The following is a 19,579-nucleotide window of genomic DNA, read 5'->3' as shown; positions in this document are numbered from 1 at the left end:
ACTTCTGTATTTAAGCTGATAATCACTTTTCACCACTCCCAATAAAAACACACACACACACACACACACACACACACACACTCTCTCTCTCTCTCTCCCAATTTCTTCTTTGCTGCATCTTTTCTCTGATTCTGCATTCGCCATTCATTACTGCCACTCCATTTCCCTCTACGACATCATTCTCACACAAAACACACACTAGATCAAACGTATAGTTATATCTGACAGAGATGTGGCGGTGCGTGTCCCGTGGTCTCCGCATTCCCTCTAAGAAATCTACCTCCGCCGCCCCCATCAGCCGTTTCTTCTCAGCTCAATCTGTAAGATTCCTGCTTCTTTCACTTTTTGTTTTTTTTTTCAATTTTTTTTCCTTGATTGGTCAGATATTAGCTTCATATTTATATATGTATGTGGATATATGTTGTAATTTGCTTCCAATCAGGAATCTTGGGTCTTTCTTTCAAGTGCAATTTTAGTTGTTTGCCTTATCGGTGGATTTGGTTTTCAGCTTGATGGATGTATTAGCTGGGAGTTCGAAATGAAACGTGTTTCGTGTTTGATTTAAGAAAATTGGTGACTTTTTAAGTGTTCGATTAATTTTATTCTCTCTCTCTCCCTTTTTTTTTTCCTTTCTGTTATTGCCTATTGGTGGAATCGGGTTTTTAACTTGTCGAGTTAGCTGGATGTTTGAAATATATTTGATGTCCTCTCAGAGCTGTATTTAATCCTTTATTTACTGGTGTTGGATAGAATGGGGCAACGCCATCCTATACAGTGGTGGATCACACCTATGATGCAGTGGTAGTTGGAGCAGGAGGTGCGGGGCTGAGGGCCGCCATAGGGTTATCAGAGCATGGATTCAACACAGCTTGCATTACCAAGCTTTTTCCCACTCGCTCCCATACTGTTGCAGCACAGGTAATGTAGTTCTGTGTCTCTCTTTGTTCATCTAATTGTTGTGTTTTTTTGCTAAGGCAAGTGCATGATTCCAGGATATGAACTTGTTTTTTCCCCCATAGTTTAGTTTGTGTATATTTCCACTGATTGACTTTTACTTTATGCATTTGATGGAGCAATAAAAAGGAGTATCAGATATAGGTGTTGAAATAGTTTAGAGTTAAGAATGTTATCAGTTTCTGTGTGCTGGAGGTGTATTTTCTAAACGTTTATTTCGTCTTCTCGTCTTCCGCCTGACTTGCTTATTGTCTTTTTAATTAAGATTTTACTTTTTGTTTCTGTTTAGCTTTGGCTTTCGGGTTTGCTTGAACACTCTTATTGTGGGAGTGGTTATTTTCCCTAGTGATATGTGTTATATAGAAACTGATGACCTGGAGGCATTTTGTACTTCGAGGAGAAAATTCAATTTTTTCAGAGGCAGTTTTGCTTGAAATTTTGTTGCATCCAGTAATTGTTTAATTATCTTTAAGCGGCCTCTTTTATTTGCATTGGTTAAATGTTTACTTGTTTAACTAATGTACTTGCAGTAAAGATATAGGTTCTTGGAACAGTTTTCTATGATTGTAAGAATTTATTAATTTCCAGACCACTCCTTGTTGGGGGGAATCACTAAATATTTTTGGTATGCATAATTTAAACCTCAGCCATAACAAGATCATTAGCATGTTGCATGAGGTACTTTTTACATTAGGATTATGGATTTGAGTCATTTGACATTATCCGAATGTTAAGAGTCATTTAAACCCTTCCATTCCCTACTATTATTCTTTTACAATCGTGCATTTCAAATCGTCTTGCTTTCCTAAATGATAGAGATCTTAAAGTAATTTCTTTAAAATCCAAATCCGAAGCTTTGAAATATCTGAATGTCTTACAGGATCAACGGGATTTGACTTTCAAATTCTTCATTGGAAAATGATCTATGGACTTGTTGACATCCGTTTTATGTTTTGCTGTCTTTGTGTCTATATGTTGCCTGTTTATCCAGGCAGTATCAGTTGAGGTGTTTTCTTATTGGCTATTGTCTCCAGCCAAGAGATTGGGGTATCAGCGATAATTGGAAATATTCTTTGTGCTTATTGTTATGGCAATAATTTGCTCTTTGAAGTTCAATGTATTACAAATGGATTAATCTATGAGCGTCTAATAGCTATCACTGGACATCTTTTGCAGGGTGGAATAAATGCCGCATTGGGGAATATGACAGAGGATGATTGGAGGTGGCACATGTATGACACAGTAAAGGGAAGTGATTGGCTAGGTACACTAGCTCTCCAGATAAACACTGATATCAAGTTTCTATCCTATAAGACAATTGCTATATTATAAGTCATTGTCTTCAGCAAAGAATGTGTTTTTGTATAATCAAGTTATACTGTTTTAGGGAGAATTGCCTTTTCTTTTTCTTTGTTTTTCCTTCTATGGCCTGGTAAACCCAGGTAGAGGATTAAAACATAATCTAATTCCAGCAATTAAGTCACACATAATAACCACAAATTAGGTATCCCATTTAGAAGAAATGTATTTTATATTTCTAATTCAATGTGTCCAATATTAGTTCAGTTGCATTATTTCTGTGCTTGCATGCGTGTATATTTTCGTGCGTTAGAATGAGAACGGCTAGTTTTTCTTATTTATATCTTTTTATTGGATTGTACTACAGAATCTACGTTTCCTTGAAACGATCTCCTTAGATTTTGAGTTAAACTGGGTGCTTCTCACTTTTGTATGTCCTGGCTGTAGAATCCTCTGAAAGTATCAACTATTACTGCTCTTACTGCATTGGGTCTGAATCTGTATAATATGAAAGGCTTGCTTTTCTTCTTGTATCATATGATTGTTTCATTTGAAGTTGAGAAGGCTTTGGGCAGTTTTATAGTAAGAAACAATAATGTATATGTAACCTTGTTGTGGTTTTGATTCCAATACAGTACTGTTTGTGTATTATTTAATGTTTAACATTATTCACGAAAGTCCGAAGATGGTCCATGATAGACTAAATTTACGTAATACCAGTACTAGATGATTGTTATCTTGGTGTTGTGTTCCACAGGGGACCAGGATGCCATCCAGTACATGGTGGTCAAAGCTTGAATTTTGGAAAAGGTACGGTGACAATTTTCACTGGAAATACAGTTCCCTATTTTTTTTTTTTTGTTCAAACTCTCTTTAATCTGTCAATCCCTACTCTTCATAGGTGGACAAGCATATCGTTGTGCATGTGCTGCTGATCGAACTGGACATGCTTTACTGCACACATTATATGGGCAGGCTATGAAACATAACACACAATTTTTTGTGGAATACTTTGCCCTTGATTTACTTGTAGGCAGTGATGGTAGGTTTCCCCAATTCATTTCTGCATGCATTTTTAATATTTTCTTTGGTGTTTCCATTTTATCCATGGTTTTGCCTGCACCTGAAATGAGTAATGGCTATCACCAATACTTTTCCTGCATCTGTGAAAATCTTATTATGTTTTTCCATACACCCTCAATCCGTTGATAAAAGAAAAACGAACGTCTCGAATTCCTCGCCTGGACAATTGCATAAATAAATGGAAGTTCTTGATATCTGGATTAAACTTCATGCAAATATATATTTGTATTCCTGACTCTCTAGGTTGTGTTTGATGGTTGATATCAGGTAGCTGCCAAGGTGTAATTGCCTTGAATATGGAGGATGGCACCTTACATCGGTTCCGTGCTGCCTCAACAATTCTTGCTACTGGGGTAACCATCTATTTTTCAACCATATTTTAGGCTTATATAAGTGATGTTGAAAATGCTCGTTCTAATATTTATCAGTTTCACCTGAAGAAATGTTGTTTTTTGTGATGTATCTTCAGGGTTACGGTAGAGCATACTTTTCTGCAACCTCTGCTCACACTTGCACTGGAGATGGCAATGCTATGGTAGCACGTGCTGGGTTGCCGCTACAGGTTTGTATAATGTTATTATTCCCTTAATTGTGGAGGGTATTTCGAAGGGAATACTAATTTCCTAAATGAACTAAATATGTAGTGAATTTTCTCCAACTACTTGTTATGTGAATTTCATTTTGTAGGATCTTGAGTTTGTTCAGTTCCATCCAACGGGCATATATGGTGCTGGGTGTCTCATTACTGAAGGTTTTGTGCCTTCATATGCATGTTCCAGTTTTATTATTCTTGTTTCACTTATTAGCTTTATTTAAGTTCCTTTACTTTTTCGCCATTCTCAGGGTCCCGTGGTGAAGGTGGTATTCTTAGGAATAGTGAGGGTGAAAGATTCATGGAACGATATGCCCCAACAGCTAAGGATCTTGCATCAAGAGATGTTGTATCAAGATCTATGACCATGGAGATTCGAGAAGGGCGTGGCGTTGGTATGTAATCATCAACTCACTGGACATGTAATGTTTACAAATTGAATACACATTGTTCCTCTGTGTTTGCCCACTTCTTCAATAGTTCCAAGGTTACCTCATGTTTCGTGTTTGAGTTTCGAGTCTCCTGATGATGATTGATTGCTTCTTTTTGATTTATAATAGCAGAGCTCAAAACCAATGCCCATCATTTTGAGATTCCCCATCCTACTTGTGTTGTGAGCAAAACCACTTGATCTTCTGTTGACAATCCGATCTCCTCCCTGAAATTGCCCATATATTATGCTATCACTTCTACAGTATAAAAGTACCAACTGATTCTACACATTTGGTTGGCTAGTGCGTAAGCTTGCTTGATAGCCCAGTTCCTTGGTTCTGGAAGGCTGTCCCTTGGAGCATGTAGTGACTTTATCTAAGTTGTAGTTTGCATGCTTCTATCATTTTCAGGGTGATTGTGATAGTGATCTTTTTCTTCTGCCCTTTTTGACCCCCTAAGTTCTTTTTACTTGATTTTAGTTATTTTGGGTGGAGGGCTGAGTGGAAGGTAGCATGGAGAGAACTACATTTGTTTTTTAGTCTAGCTATCCCAATCACAAGAATGCATATTATGTAACAGAACCTGACATTGTTTCATGGCATTATCATGCGACTCTTTAGTCTGAGGCGTGTCAAGTGCTTGCTTTGTTCTGTTTAGACATGGAATTCAGGAAAAATGTACTTATTCTTCATGGGATGTCCATTAAAGAAGTGCCTCTTGAGATCCTAACTGTTACCTCTGGTATATGACCAGAGTCTTGACATATTATTCTTGGTATTCAACAGGACCCTTGAAAGATCATATTTACCTTCACTTGAATCATTTGCCTCCTGAGGTCCTCAAGGAGAGACTTCCTGGTATCTCTGAAACTGCAGCCATTTTCGCCGGTGTTGATGTTACAAAGGAACCAATCCCTGTTTTACCAACTGTGCATTATAACATGGGTGGAATTCCCACAAATCACCATGGAGAGGTAGGATTGATGGCGTGATATTGAGTAAATATCACGAAACAACATGGATCTGATGTATTTAACTTCTTCATTCTTTTTAAGGTGGTTACCATCAAAGGTGATGATCCTGATGCTGTGGTTCCTGGACTATTTGCTGCTGGAGAAGCTGCCTGTGCATCTGTTCATGGTGCCAATCGACTTGGAGCCAATTCACTTCTTGACATTGTTGTCTTTGGTCGGGCTTGTGCAAACAGGGTGGCGGAGATCCAGAGGCCAGGTAGCCAAAAGTTTTTTTGATATTGTGATCCGATGCCTTATGGTCCGTGTAATACAACTTTGAGATACATTCACTTGTACTGTTGCAGGAGAGAAACAAAAGCCACTAGAAAAGGATGCTGGAGAGAGGACCGTCGCATGGTTGGACAAGCTTCGGAATTCAAATGGTTCCCTTCCCACCTCTAAAATCCGGCTGAACATGCAACGGGTAATGCAAAATAATGCTGCTGTATTTCGGACACAAGAAACACTGGAAGAAGGTATGCAACATGACCTACTTTTTTAGTGTTTTCACTTGCATTTCAGCTCAACTGACATTTAACTCATGTTTTTATGCTTGGTCTTTTGTGCCTCTAAGGCTGTCAGTTGATTGATAAAGCCTGGGAGAGTTTTCATGATGTCAAGTTGAAGGACAGAAGCTTGATATGGTACCTTTGCCTACCTACTGAAAGTTGTGCACGAACATTAATGTGGTCTCTTTGCTTATCTTCTGTTTTAACTTTCTAGGAATTCGGACTTGATAGAGACTATTGAGTTGGAAAACCTTTTAATTAATGCATGCATCACCATGCACTCTGCTGAAGCCAGGAAAGAAAGTAGAGGAGCTCATGCACGTGAAGATTTTACTGTGAGTTCTAAATCCTTCACTGCAATTTCTTTGTTTGGTTTTGGGTATTCTGTATTGAATCATCTTTCTGTATAACTGAATGTAATGGTCTGTGATTGCAGAAAAGAGATGATGAACACTGGATGAAACATACATTAGGGTAAGCTTTCCCCTCTGAGTTTCCTCTCTGTTTTTTATTTTGCTATCCAGTTGATTAACTACTCTCTGTAGGATCAACAGAAAAACTGTATGCTATTCTTGATAAATTGTATAATTTATATCTGGGTTGTGTGTGAGATAATAATAAAATGATTTAAGATAGCCCGCTGGAAATAGAAGCAGGAGTTGACCTAGGGCCACATGCTAGTGCTTATTATGTGTTTTCATTATGATATCGTACTGTACATGGCCCACATGTTGCTCTGCTCAATAGCATTCTAAACATTCACAAGCACTAGTTAAAGTCTGATGCAGTGCAATTAACTCACTATAATGCTGAGCCCTAATTTGCTGGATATGATGCATATCTATGTGTTTAATTTGCCGATCACTTACTGAACCATTGAATTTCCAAACCTACATTTCCTTTTTGCTCCATATAAGTTTTGAGTTTTCTCAAGACTAGGGGACTTTGAGTATAAGCGGTTGAGTTGACGTAAATGTGTAAGCATTCAGCATTTGGCCAACTCCTGAGTGGACTCATAGTTTACTAAGGGAGGCAAGAGAAGTGGGAGGTACTTGAGGACATCTAGTGAATGGGGATTATATTTTTTATAATTTGATGGGTGCTAGCATTCTCTGATCTACAGTTGCTTTTGCCAAAGCCTTGTTTTGTTCATAAAAGCTCATTCTGTGGTCTACAGATACTGGGAAAATGAGAAAGTACGACTGGACTACCGGCCTGTTCACATGAATACACTTGATGATGAAGTTGAATCCTTCCCTCCCAAGGCTCGAGTATACTAGTTACGCTTGCTAATTCGTGAAAATTTGGTGGCTTGCACAATAGATTTCTCTGCTAAGGCTGAAGTTGCAATAAATTAATAAAAGGGAAAAATTTTGGCAATAAACATAGCTTTCATCCTTTCAGGCTGCTGCTTATAGATTGCAACCTGAATCACAATGTAGAATGTAGCTTCCCTTATCATCATTGGTGATTTGTTCATACAATATCATGCTGTGCCTCGTCCTGGTACGTATTGAGTGATTGCTTATGTATGGATATTTATCCCATGAATTTAAACATCTCTGTCAAGTTGCTAGTGATGTATATGCTCAGTCAAGATCTTTTCTGTTTCATGGGGAACTAGTTGCAACTGTGCTTAAATTGATTGCTTTATAAAAATGAATTTCGCTGCTTCCCTGCTGCTTATGAAACTTCTCGTCTTCGTTTTAACATATTATTTGGTAAACTTTTACGTAAAAACTCAAGTATCAATTGGGGCATTTTAATTCATGTATTAATAACTCGTGTATCAATTTAACAATAACACTGAAACTGGTATGGAAACTGCAAATCCATTAGTTCAAATATAGCTTAAAAGAACGGTTCCAGAAAATAAAATTCAGCACTGCATTAGTATATGTAGAAGATGGGCATCATTAGTTTCCCTCGTCTATACTATTACAAAGGGAAGAGGATTTTTAGATTTAAATGTTATAATATTGAAAACACCTTTCAACTTTTCAACTCATGTTAAATTAACTATTTGATCAAATTCGTTTAGAAAATTAATTCCACACAATTACATGTACTCAAAAATTAAATTTACTCTCATTTTGTTTAAACTGTTAATTGAAATTAAAATAATATATTAGTATTTGTTTTTGCATATATACAAAATCATCGTTATCAATACAATATATACTGTATAAAGTGTTAAAATTCTTAATTTAATTTAAATAAAATATTTATTGATAATTAATGCATTAAAAAAAGTTATCAAAACAATTTTTGCTTGTGAGGTTGTAAGGTAATGACAAATTTCAAAATAAATAAACAGTATGAGCTTTAATAAAATAAAAATATTAAAAATTATACATGCAGATACTGAACGCCAGCATATTTGGTAATATTTTAAGAAAACAATGTTAAGTTCCAATAATAATAAAACAAGAATGTGCCTCTTATTCTAGTAATTTCAAAATGTACCCTCGTTTGAGTATAATTTTGCATATTGAATCAGTAAAAGAGTTGAGCTTGAGCCTAATTCGATCAAATTTTCTGGCTCAAACTCAAACTCAACCTTGTCAGCACATATACTACAATATTTTAATTAATGTTATGAATATACGATTTCATTATCTTTATTGTATATACAATATTAGATTAGTAGTAACATAGTTAGTAAAAGTATAGAAAATACGCATTAAATTATCTGAATGTTTGCACATATATAATTTTCTATAGTTATATAGTTACCAAATTAAAAAATTATATTCGTCCAAATAATTTTTCAATTAAATTATACAATATATTGATTTTAGCAAAACAAATAAATATAAGCTAATTATAAACAAACGTAAATGAGAATGGTCATGATGAGCATACATTTTAAAAATATGATGATGACAAGTTAAATATTTATATCTTTCAATTATACAAAAATAGAAAGAAGAATGTTTTAAACAAAACGGTGATTGATCTTATCAAATATAATGTAATAATGATGACAATAATTAAAAATTCTCAACCATCATAATTATTATTAGGGTTAATTATATTTTGTCATCCGAATTATGACTATTTTCACATTAGCTTATAAATTGTTCTTTTGTGTCAACTTACCATCTTAGCTTTATAAAACTTTGCAATTTGTCATTTACAAATATTTTTCAACTAAATTTTTTATCGAAAAAGCATCACATGCAGTGGACATGTAATATTTAAGGGTTATGTGATGTGATATTTTTCACATATGCACAGCATGTGATGTTTTTTCAAGCAAAAAAATCAACAAAAAGATGGTCACATATGGCAAGGTGCAAATTTCGCAAAGTTGAGATGGTAAATTGATAAAAAAAAAAAAATTCAATGTCAAAGTGTAAAACAGACATAGTTCGGAAGGTAAATATAATTTATCCTTATTATTATTATCTTTAGATTTAATTCATGAAAATCTCAAATTTTAACATATGTTTATAAGCAGTAAAATAGATTGCATATTATGTGTCTTGGGTACATATACTCACAAAGAAATTTTAAGGGCTCTTTTACTTTGTATGATGGGATAAAGATGGATAATTTCATGATTTCAATTGTGCCTTTATCGCAATTAATGACGGGCCAACCACATTAAAATCGAGCTTGGGATAAATGAAGTAAACAGAAAATAGACCTTGACTGCTAGGAACATCAAGTCCAATCCTTCTAAGTAAAAGAGGCCTAAAATTTAAAGGTAATCGTTAGAACTTATTAATTTACAATAACACAAGAGAGTATAAATTAATATTGAAGTACAACAATAAAATTTATATGCATTATATTAAAGAATTATTTAATTATATATAATTAAATTCTTCGCAACCAATATGTACCATCTTTATTTGAAGGGACAATTGCACTTTCCTTCTTGAAATTTGGTAGAATTATATATAAATTTTATGTGGTTGGAAAATTATATTTAGGACTCTTAAGGTTTACTTCCGTCTAATAAATAAGTTAATGCGTTATTCAAAATTCACTAAATTTACTGACATTAACAAAAAATGGAATAAAAGTTCATATCACCCCAACTGACTTACTACTGATTTATTGCATTTCAATAAATCTTTTTATAATCAAATTATCATGATTCATCTTCACGTGTTAATGCACGTGAGGTGGGTTTATCTTCACTATATAATGGTAGTTTAATTAGAAAAACTATTTGACTTGTAATAAGTCAATTAAGGGTAAATATCAATTTTTTTTTTGTTATTTCAAAAAATTTAATAAATTTTGAATAACGGGTAGACCTATTTATTATACGGATGCAACTAAATATGATTTTTTAAATTGCAACAAATTATATGTAAATTATAACAAATCTCAGAGGATGGAACATTAATAATCTCTTATATATATATGTACAATTCTGTGGACATACTTCTTGATATGAGTTGAGATCAATATTGCTACAAATTTCCACTTTTCATAATTCCACGTTCCCTTTCAATTTGTCTCTTATTTGCTGCAGATTCCTATACACAATATCTTTATTCCCAACGGGCTTTCATTGTCGGGGTATGGGAAAATAGCCATGAGCATCCTTACGTGTTGCTATGAGTGGGGTGTAATGCTTTTTATTTGGATTGAGAGGGTTAAACCATCCTCTGGGTTCCTCTTTACTTCGACGGGAGGAGGGTCTTTCTTGTACCTCCTTCTATTGTGCTGATTATCTTTCTTTATAGCTGAGCACCCTCTAAATTTATATACATGTTCGCCCGAGCTAGTAGGTCGTAGAAGTCGGAAACATGCTTCTTGGCTAGGGATCCGAAGAGAGGTCCACCTCGAGGTCCTTGCGCGATGGCATTGATTAGTACTTTCGGGTGTGTGGTTGGGACTTCCAAGATAACCATGTTGAAACACTCAATATATGCCCTCAATGTCTCATTTCTCCTCCTGCTTCACTCCGAAGAGGTTGATGGCTGATATTCGACACTTCTTGCTATTAGCAAACTGGTCTAGAAACCGAGAGCTAATTTCTGCAAAAGATCTTATTGATCCAGTTAGAAGCTGGTCCAGTCATCGTTTAGCAGAATCAATTAGTGTAGTAAGAAATACGCGACATTTAATATTATTAGTATACTTGTGTAACAGTGCTGCTTTTCAAACTTAGGGATGTCCTCAGCAGGGTTGGTGGTGCCATTGTAAGCGGCCAGGTGTGAAGACACCTTGAAATGAGCAAGAAACTCCTTTGCTATGATGTCAGTGCCGTAAGGAATACCATGCTCCAAATGTGGGATCTCCTTCATTACCTCTTGATCCAATTCCATCATTCTTTCATGAGAGAGTGTTAGCTTTTGAGAGGTCCTTGGGGAACCACCTCCTTGTTGGTAGGCTCAACAAGTACAGGACCATCCTGTTGGAGATCAGTAGGGACTTGCTCGTTAGTTCCTTGCTCATTCGGTGCTCTGCTTCCTGCTTGGAGGATTGTCCCACTCCACTAGCTTGGGAGCCTCAGGGAGTTGCATTGATTGTCTCCACTATGAACTACCGTAGTTTCTCACCGAGCAATGGGTTGACACAACAGGTATAACTGTCGGATAAAAAGCTGGATCGGGGGCATCCTCTCCCGACGACCTGCTCTAGAGGTGGGATAATAGAAACTTGTCACCGCCAGCCAATCAGGACATGCGTGGCCCTCACTATCTACCGCGCAGTTTGGCTTATCCTAACGCAGTTGACAGTTATCACCTATCACCTTTTAAAATTTGTGCAGATTTCTTACATTCTTGCACGTAAAATAGCACACCTAGACACATGCTCACAGCTTAGCATGACTTTACCACATTAGCCCAATAGGCACACATAGGCAACTCACTTGGAGTTTTCCTCCTGAACAAGCACTAACGGAGAAAATTTTTTCAGGTAGATCTTTGGTGGGAATAATTTCTCTTACTTCAACATTCCAACACTAAGTCTTGCACTGCTAGAGTTAGAGGGGGGGGGGGGTTGATGATGCCTCGTTAAATATTTTTTTCTCAAGACCAAAAATTAAGGAGGCGGGCCCCTATCGAATAGCCCAGCAGGGTAGTCCCGCTGGTCCACGAGCAATGATCAAGCATATAGCCCATCTAATTTTACTAACTTTGCAGGCAGTAAGATGAATCAACCTACAAAGGATGACAAGTCATATACATTTTTGACATCATAAGACACATCATATAAAAATAATCTCCAACAAACTTCTTATAGGTTGATGACAGTCGACTTGAAAGCAACAGGTAAAACAAAATTGGCAGAAATGGGGTTGACTGACAAAGCTCATTTACACTATCATATCTTCTTCAAGGTAAGTCCAAATTACAATCCCTTTGTTTTTATTATTTAGCTAACTCACACACACTTTGTAATAGTATATTACAAGCTGCAATCACTTTCGAGATTCAGCCATAATGATAACCAAATTCACTCGCTCTTACTCTCATTTCTCTTGATTTACAACAAACTTCTCTCGTATTTTTGCACTGCACATAATTATTATTTTATCAAGTCACTTAATTATTTCAAAATTATTCTTATATTATTCTAAAGTTTTTAATTATTATTTTAATAAATCAATTACTGACTTAAGAATTGAAATGCTAACTTCAATTTTGCAGGGTAGTCCTCTTTTAATCTTAAAAGTTTTATAGAAATCAATCAAATATTATAGTACGACTGAATTTTGGTATAAATCAAGTGTTAAATAAAATAACTTGTATGATTTTATACTAACAATAAATTTTATCTCCTTAAAAACAAAATTAAATAACATACTGATTATCCTACTTTATTCTTAAAAACAAACTTAAACTACAATATAGTCACCCAAATTTCACTTTTTCTCTCTACAAAATAAACTGAATTTGATAAAAGACAAAAACAATATTTTAAAGTTTCAAACCTCCTCCAAGTGAAATGAGTATAGGGGACAGTAAGGACGTGGCAGCTTTCAACCTGCATGGAACACACGTGTAGGATTCAAGACCAACTCCACTCTCCACGTCCGCCACATTTCTCTATATAAAATGTAACAGATGCGGGGATGCCGATTCAGAATTTCATCTACATATTACTGAACTGCAAGGAGAAAAAGACTGCATATCTCAAGCAAGTGCAGAAATGGCGTCAAATCTGAGCCCCGTGTATGCATACACGGTTGTGTACGTCAAAGATGTCGCGAAATCTGTTGCCTTCTACGCCAAGGCCTTTGGGCATCAGGTTCGCCGCCTCGACGACTCTCGCAGGTACCTTCAGATCCCAAATTCTTCGTGCAAGTAGGAATGTTGTTGGAGTAATTAATTAGTTGAGAGCGAGTGAAGAAATAGGTGAGTTTTGCGCAGATGGGGCGAGCTGGAGAGTGGGCAGACGACGATAGCCTTTACGCCGGCAAGGCAACACGAGACAGACGATTTGACCGGAGAGGTGCAGATCCCTCGTTCCACCCACCAGAGGAACCCTATCGAGGTCTGCTTTGATTATTCAGACGTCGATGCTGCATACAAGGTGTGTCCATATGCCTGATATAAGGCTTTGTTTGTTTGTTTGTTTGTTTCTTTTTTTTCTTCCATATAAAAATTAAAATCCACTTCAAAATACCGAAATTGAAAATTGACAAAGTAACAAAATAAAAAAAGAGTCGGATCTCTCATGTGATTCTGTTGTTGATCTGTGGGATTACGCATGGCTGGCGGAGCAGAGAGCGGTAGAGAATGGAGGCAGCGGTAGAGAATGGGGCGGAGGCAGTAAGCGCGCCGGAGGAAAAGGAGTGGGGGCAGAAAGTAGGGTACGTGCGAGATATTGACGGGATCGTGGTGAGGATGGGAAGCCACGTCCGGTAATCTCTGAGGACTTGATATAAGGTAATGTGCTCGTCACATGATGTGTCGCACTCATAAATAAGGCGCTCACCTTGCTTAACTGTGTTGTGTAGCGAGTGTTTGTGAATTTTATCTTTCTGAAAAGTTATGAAAATCACGTCAGCTATAATATTTAACTATCTTAGTTACTGTCCTGAAATATCCTATGCTTCGAGCATCATACTTTCCTATGAGTCTTCCACGAGAGGTCTTGGTTTGTTGTGTATGTGCGTGTGAATTTTTCTTTAAAAAACACTATCCTAGTTCAGACACCTTGTCGCCTAGAATGTTACAGAAAAATTACCTTCAAAGTTTGTTTGATTTGGTGAAGTGAAAAGAGATGCATAATGTCTTGTTAGCGAAAACAAATGAAGGAAAAGTTAAAATGGACGCATATGATCCCCACAAATTGAATAAAAGATCAAATTTATTTTGATATATTACCCTTAGACAAATTGCAGCAGCTACTCCCCACCTCTTTTTCGCCTGATACACCATCCCCGACCACTCCACTGTTACTAGACTCCCCACCTGAAACCTAGACACCATTGCCACAGCCACGGTGCCCCCTTGCGGATTTCGGCTCTCAGCAACAGCAACAACAACACACGCACAATATTCACGACAGAGTTAATTAATTTTTTATTATTAAATAAAAAAAAAAATTATATTATTATAATTTTTTTAAAATATTTAATAAAAATCAAATCGCGATTCGTCAATAAAATATTAGAAAAAACAAAATTATTGGCAGAAGTCGGGAATTCAAATCCCAACTTGGAGTCGGGATTTCAAATCCCGACTCCAAGTGCCTCACTTTAAAAGTGGGGCACATTATATATGTAAATATATATTATATGTATATATATTTAAATTCACAACGAGATGGGTTGGGTGCAAACGCGTGCATGACAACAAGCCCAACAAAAATTTTTTTCAACACAATCAAATGTGTCAGTACCGGATTGCCAGGATTAATTATATACTTTTTGTATTTTTTACAATTGTACAAAAATGTACACTTTTATATTTATATATTTAATATAATTTTTTACAATTGTACAAAATAAGTAACTATTATATTTGTATCCTTAATTGTAATTTTTTAAGTTAATGCAATGCTAATTTTATTATTTTTTGAATTTTAGTATGTTGTTAAAATTAATTATATATAAATTAAATTATATAAATTTATTTAAAAGAAAAAAATTTGGACCAAGTGGGGATTTAATTTTTAGATATATGTTATATATATAATAAATATACAAATATAATATATATATATATATCATATCATAGTTAAATATATATACGTATAATATATATATACATAATTACATAGTGAAAGTGGGGCACTTGGAGTCGGGATTTGAAATCCCGACTTCAAGTCGGGATTTGAATTCCCGATTTCTGTCAATTTTATTATTTGTTTAATATTTTATTGAAATCTTGATTTTTATTATATATTATAATAATATAATTTTTTTTATTTAATAATAAAAAATTAATTAACTCTGAATTAATTAGTCCACGATATGAAGTTGATTGGGATAGCGACGTGATCAATTCTTAAAAAAATATTTTTTTTAATTTCACGTCTTGTTATATTTATATTATATAATTTATTTGTTTTTTAATAATAAAAAAATAATTAATCCTATACCTAAGTTATTCATCATAATGAAAATGCAAGAAAAATCTCAGCAAAATATAGTGTCTGTTTCATTAAAATAGGAAAATCAACTATCTTTAATTTTTTTTGTTATTATTATTTTATTTAATGTGTATTTTCATTGATAGATTGTTAGGTTTAATTTTTAGTTTTATTAATAGTGTTTGAATTGTTTTAATATTAATTTATTTATTTTAATACATAATAAAGATAACGTGTTTGCTTCTCTCTCATAAAGTCAAATAGAGTCGAGTATTTAGAGAGTGCAGTTGTAGGTGTATTAGGGTTATTTATTTTTTTATTATTAAAAATTTAATTATATTAATATAATTAATTGAATATATTAATATTATTATGAAGAGTCGTGATTATAAATCACGACTCGAATTAAAAAATATATTCTTTCTAAAATAAATTACCAAGTTGCAATTTAAAATCGATCGTGAATTGGAATTAAGACAGCAAGTGGTGATTATAAATCACGATTTGATGTCGTGATTCCAAATTACTATAGCAAGTTGAGCATTTTTTCTTTAATTTTGTTTAATTGAATATTGTGTAAATTAATTATATAAAATTTATTTTTAATAATATATTAAAATTTAAAAAATTATAATACTAAAATTGTATTAATTTAAACAATTATAATTAAGTATACAAATGTAATATCGTATATTTTTTTGTATAATTGTAAAACATATAATGATGTATATAGTTATTTTTGACAACCCAATATCGGCACACATATGATTATGTACAAGAATCTGTTTGTTGGGATTATTGCCTTGCACTTTGGTAGGCAGAGAATACTTAGAGGCGTGAGACAACTCTTTCTAAGGAACTCGGCAAAATGGCCCCGTAACTTCGGGAGAAGGGGTGCCTCCTCATAAAGGGGGTCCCAGTGACCAGGCCCGGGCGACTGTTTACCAAAAACACAGGTCTCCACAAAGTCGTAAGACCATGTATGGGGGCTGACGCCTGCCCAGTGCCGGAAGGTCAAGGAAGTTGGTGACCTGATGACAGGGGAGCCGGCGACCGAAGCCTTTGGCACTGAACCCATCTCATTGTGAATAATGTGATGATTGATTTCGACCCGGGCGCGAAAAAATTTGAATAGTAATGTTGTAGACCAACTCAAATTTCGGTACATCACGTATTCACGACAATACTATTCGCATATCTTCGTGCCTTGGTCGAAATCAAACATCACGTATTCACAATTTTAATATATTGTTAAAAATTAATTTTATATTATTAATTTGTAAAATATTTAATTAATAAAAAAAAATGCTCTCAACTTGCTGTTCTGATTTGGAATCACGACTTGCTGCCATGATTTCAATTCATGACATTAAATCGTGATTTTAAATTGCGATTTGGTATTTTATTTTTTAAAAACTATTTTTTTAATTCGAGGTGTGATTTATAATCACGACTCCTTATAGTAATATTGTATATTAAATTATATTAATATAATTTTTTTATTTTTTAGTAATAAGAAAATAATTAATCTAAGTTTAGCATCATCACTGAGTAAAACAGTCTTGAGAGTTGCATGGTCGTTATTTTTGGCTTGTTTATATTTAATAATGAAAAGAAATAGTAAAATTGTTGTGAGATTAGAAGTCTTGCAAAAATAGGGGATTAATTATTTTAGTATTATGAAAAGAATAAAAATATAATTAAAATAAAAGGTATAATAAAAATATGTCGATTTTGATTTGAAGTTTTTTTTTTTTTTTTAAAATGTCCGAACATCCATGATTTCGGGTTGTGGGTGCTATCCGCGATTCAAAGTTATTTTTATTTTTTTGGTCACATTGTAGTGTGCCAGCTTTGACTTGTCAAGGTAAACATGTCAGCATTGGCTGGGGTGGCAATCTCAATTTTATTTTATTTTTGTAAGTGTTATATATTATCATTATTATTATTGAATTATTTAATTAAAAATTTAATATTTTTTTAATTACAGTCAACATTACAAATTTATGAATTAAAATACTAAATGATAATTAAATTATCGTAATTTATATAAAATGAGATAAAAATCAACATAATCTATGAGATTTGAACAGTGACTTTGAACTTGTATTTTAAAATTTAAATCTCTGTAGACACATTTATCTTTATATTTATGTATATAATAAGTGGGATTATAAAATTTTATATATCCTTCCTCAATTCTTGAATTATATTCCTTTGTTAAGTGGAAAGTCAGTTAAAAGATTATGACAATTATAAATTAATACCTAAGCAATCTAAAGATCAATTACTTTCGACTGTTTTGTAATACCTCATGGATTATTAGCGAATATTCTAAGCTATTTTGGTGAATTAGTTAATATAATTCATAAATGTAAGTTATAAGGACCATATTTTTTGGTAGGCCCATGTGTAGCTCGACCCACCACCAGGATGGCCCAAACCTAAACCCGACCCTTGAGCCGGTTTCTTAAAGGCTCTAGCTCTAATTTCATTTCTCCTTCCCCCTCATTTATTGAGTCAGTCGCACTGTCTCTTCTCTTTCTCATGTCTTCTTGTTTTTCATGTCTTTTCCCTCGGTTTCTTGCAAATCGTCGTCTGCCTCCCTGTCGTCTTCAATTCTTCTTTGCTATTTATATTGTCACTCCCTTTGGTAAAAAAGGAAGAGAAAAAACAAATCTTCTTCCTAAGTTCTTTATGAACTGATAAATACCTGCATGGTGGGTCTGTGTGATTTTGAGCCTTGGTGGTTGTGGTTTCTTGGTGCAATCGATAGTGGATTGCCAGCGTTGAGGCCATGTGCTTCCTCCTCCTGATCTCGGCCCCCTGAGCTGTCTACCATTTGTATTTCTGTTATTTTGTAATATTTATTGAAAATCAATTTTGAATTATTAAGGGTTGTAAAAATCCATGATTATTGTAATAGTTGAGTTAGATTGAAATTTTGGGCTCGTCATTATGGGGTGAAAACTCAACAGAGTGTGTGTATGTGTGTGTGTGTGTGTGAAAGAGAGATGGGTGAGAATAGTGTGTGTGGTGAAAGAGAAGAGTGGGTTGTGAGTTCTTTTAACGCATTAAGAACCATATAAAACCCATTAACAACTCATATTAAATCCATCTTCAATCCATATAAAATATAATTTTATTTAACTTAAACTCATATCAACCCATTTTAATTTATAACTAATCCAACCCAATTCAAAATTAGTAGGGTTGCATTGAACCCATGGGTTTAAATCTATATTGACACCCCTAAGGAGGAGGCTCTTAGACGAGAGAACGGAGAACTCTCATGCAGACAAGACAACATAATAATTATCTTTTATTATTTAGATAGCAAAATTTGAATACCAATATAAATTTTACTCTCAATAATTATTCTTGGGCTTTCTAGGATTATAAATAAATTTACCCCTTGGAACATTCGTTAATGTGTCATTCATCTATCTCATGACTACAAATCTTCTTTTCACAAGATGTAGAGAACTTGAAGTATACTAGACATGATTTTTCCCAACCACAACAAATTTTATGTATAATTATATCAAAATTTTGGGAATGACGGTGCAATTATTCCATACAAATAATATGGAGAAGAAGGTTTGTTCTTGTTTTGACATTGTGATTGAATGGATTATTTTGCTTGGGAAGACCCTCAAATGCATATAAAGACCAAAAATTTAATTTCTTATTTGAATTTAATTTAATTATTAAAATAATCAAGATCTACATACTTTAGATGAGCCAAAGAGAGTCATGCTTGATTGACTTTCATCTATGACAAAATTGACCATTTAGTTGAGTTGAGCGCAAATAAAACTTCAAATCGCATAGAATGAAGAAAGATGCTTAAGCTAAAATACGCATACTTAACCAATTAATCTCAAACTAACAACTGAACTCTGAAGAACTTTTGACACTCAATCTTAAGTTAAAAATAGCTGAGTAATTTGATTTGTTTTTGGACTTCAGTTAATCCATAACTAACAAATTCTGAATCTAAAAATCTGAGTTTATTCTTCTAATTTTCTGCATATACTGGTCAGAACTAATGTGCTCCATCCCTGTGAATACTTGGAAATACAAAATAATCGTCTATCGGAGTTTCTTCAGCATGGAAGACGATCTTAACTGAATCGCAGAAGTCAAGTCTATTTTCAAAAGATGCCGATAGTGCAGTGTGCT

General features: G+C 34.2%; 2 protein-coding genes across 2 annotated transcripts; both read left to right on the top strand.

Annotated features, from left to right (window-relative positions):
* Window positions 231–7,554, top strand: LOC105176105 (succinate dehydrogenase [ubiquinone] flavoprotein subunit 1, mitochondrial-like). Its single transcript, XM_011098808.2, is given in 15 exon segments — window positions 231–320; window positions 751–918; window positions 2,131–2,218; window positions 3,011–3,295; window positions 3,604–3,689; window positions 3,806–3,898; window positions 4,024–4,087; window positions 4,180–4,323; window positions 5,146–5,333; window positions 5,415–5,589; window positions 5,678–5,848; window positions 5,947–6,016; window positions 6,096–6,216; window positions 6,318–6,355; window positions 7,059–7,554. Coding segments are annotated over 15 exon segments (1,884 nt in total). The 3' UTR covers window positions 7,162–7,554.
* LOC105176104 (uncharacterized protein Mb0911c) lies at window positions 12,934–13,900 on the top strand. Its single transcript, XM_011098807.2, has 3 exons — window positions 12,934–13,128; window positions 13,225–13,387; window positions 13,600–13,900. Exons 1-3 carry the CDS (start codon window positions 13,004–13,006, stop codon window positions 13,720–13,722), a joined length of 411 nt encoding a protein of 136 aa, XP_011097109.1. The 5' UTR covers window positions 12,934–13,003; the 3' UTR covers window positions 13,723–13,900.

Source organism: Sesamum indicum, linkage group LG13 (genome assembly GCF_000512975.1).
Source record: "Sesamum indicum cultivar Zhongzhi No. 13 linkage group LG13, S_indicum_v1.0, whole genome shotgun sequence".
NCBI classification, from domain to species: Eukaryota; Viridiplantae; Streptophyta; class Magnoliopsida; order Lamiales; family Pedaliaceae; genus Sesamum; species Sesamum indicum.
Note: the sequence above shows the minus strand (reverse complement) of the source record. Positions and strands in the feature narration are given on the sequence as shown.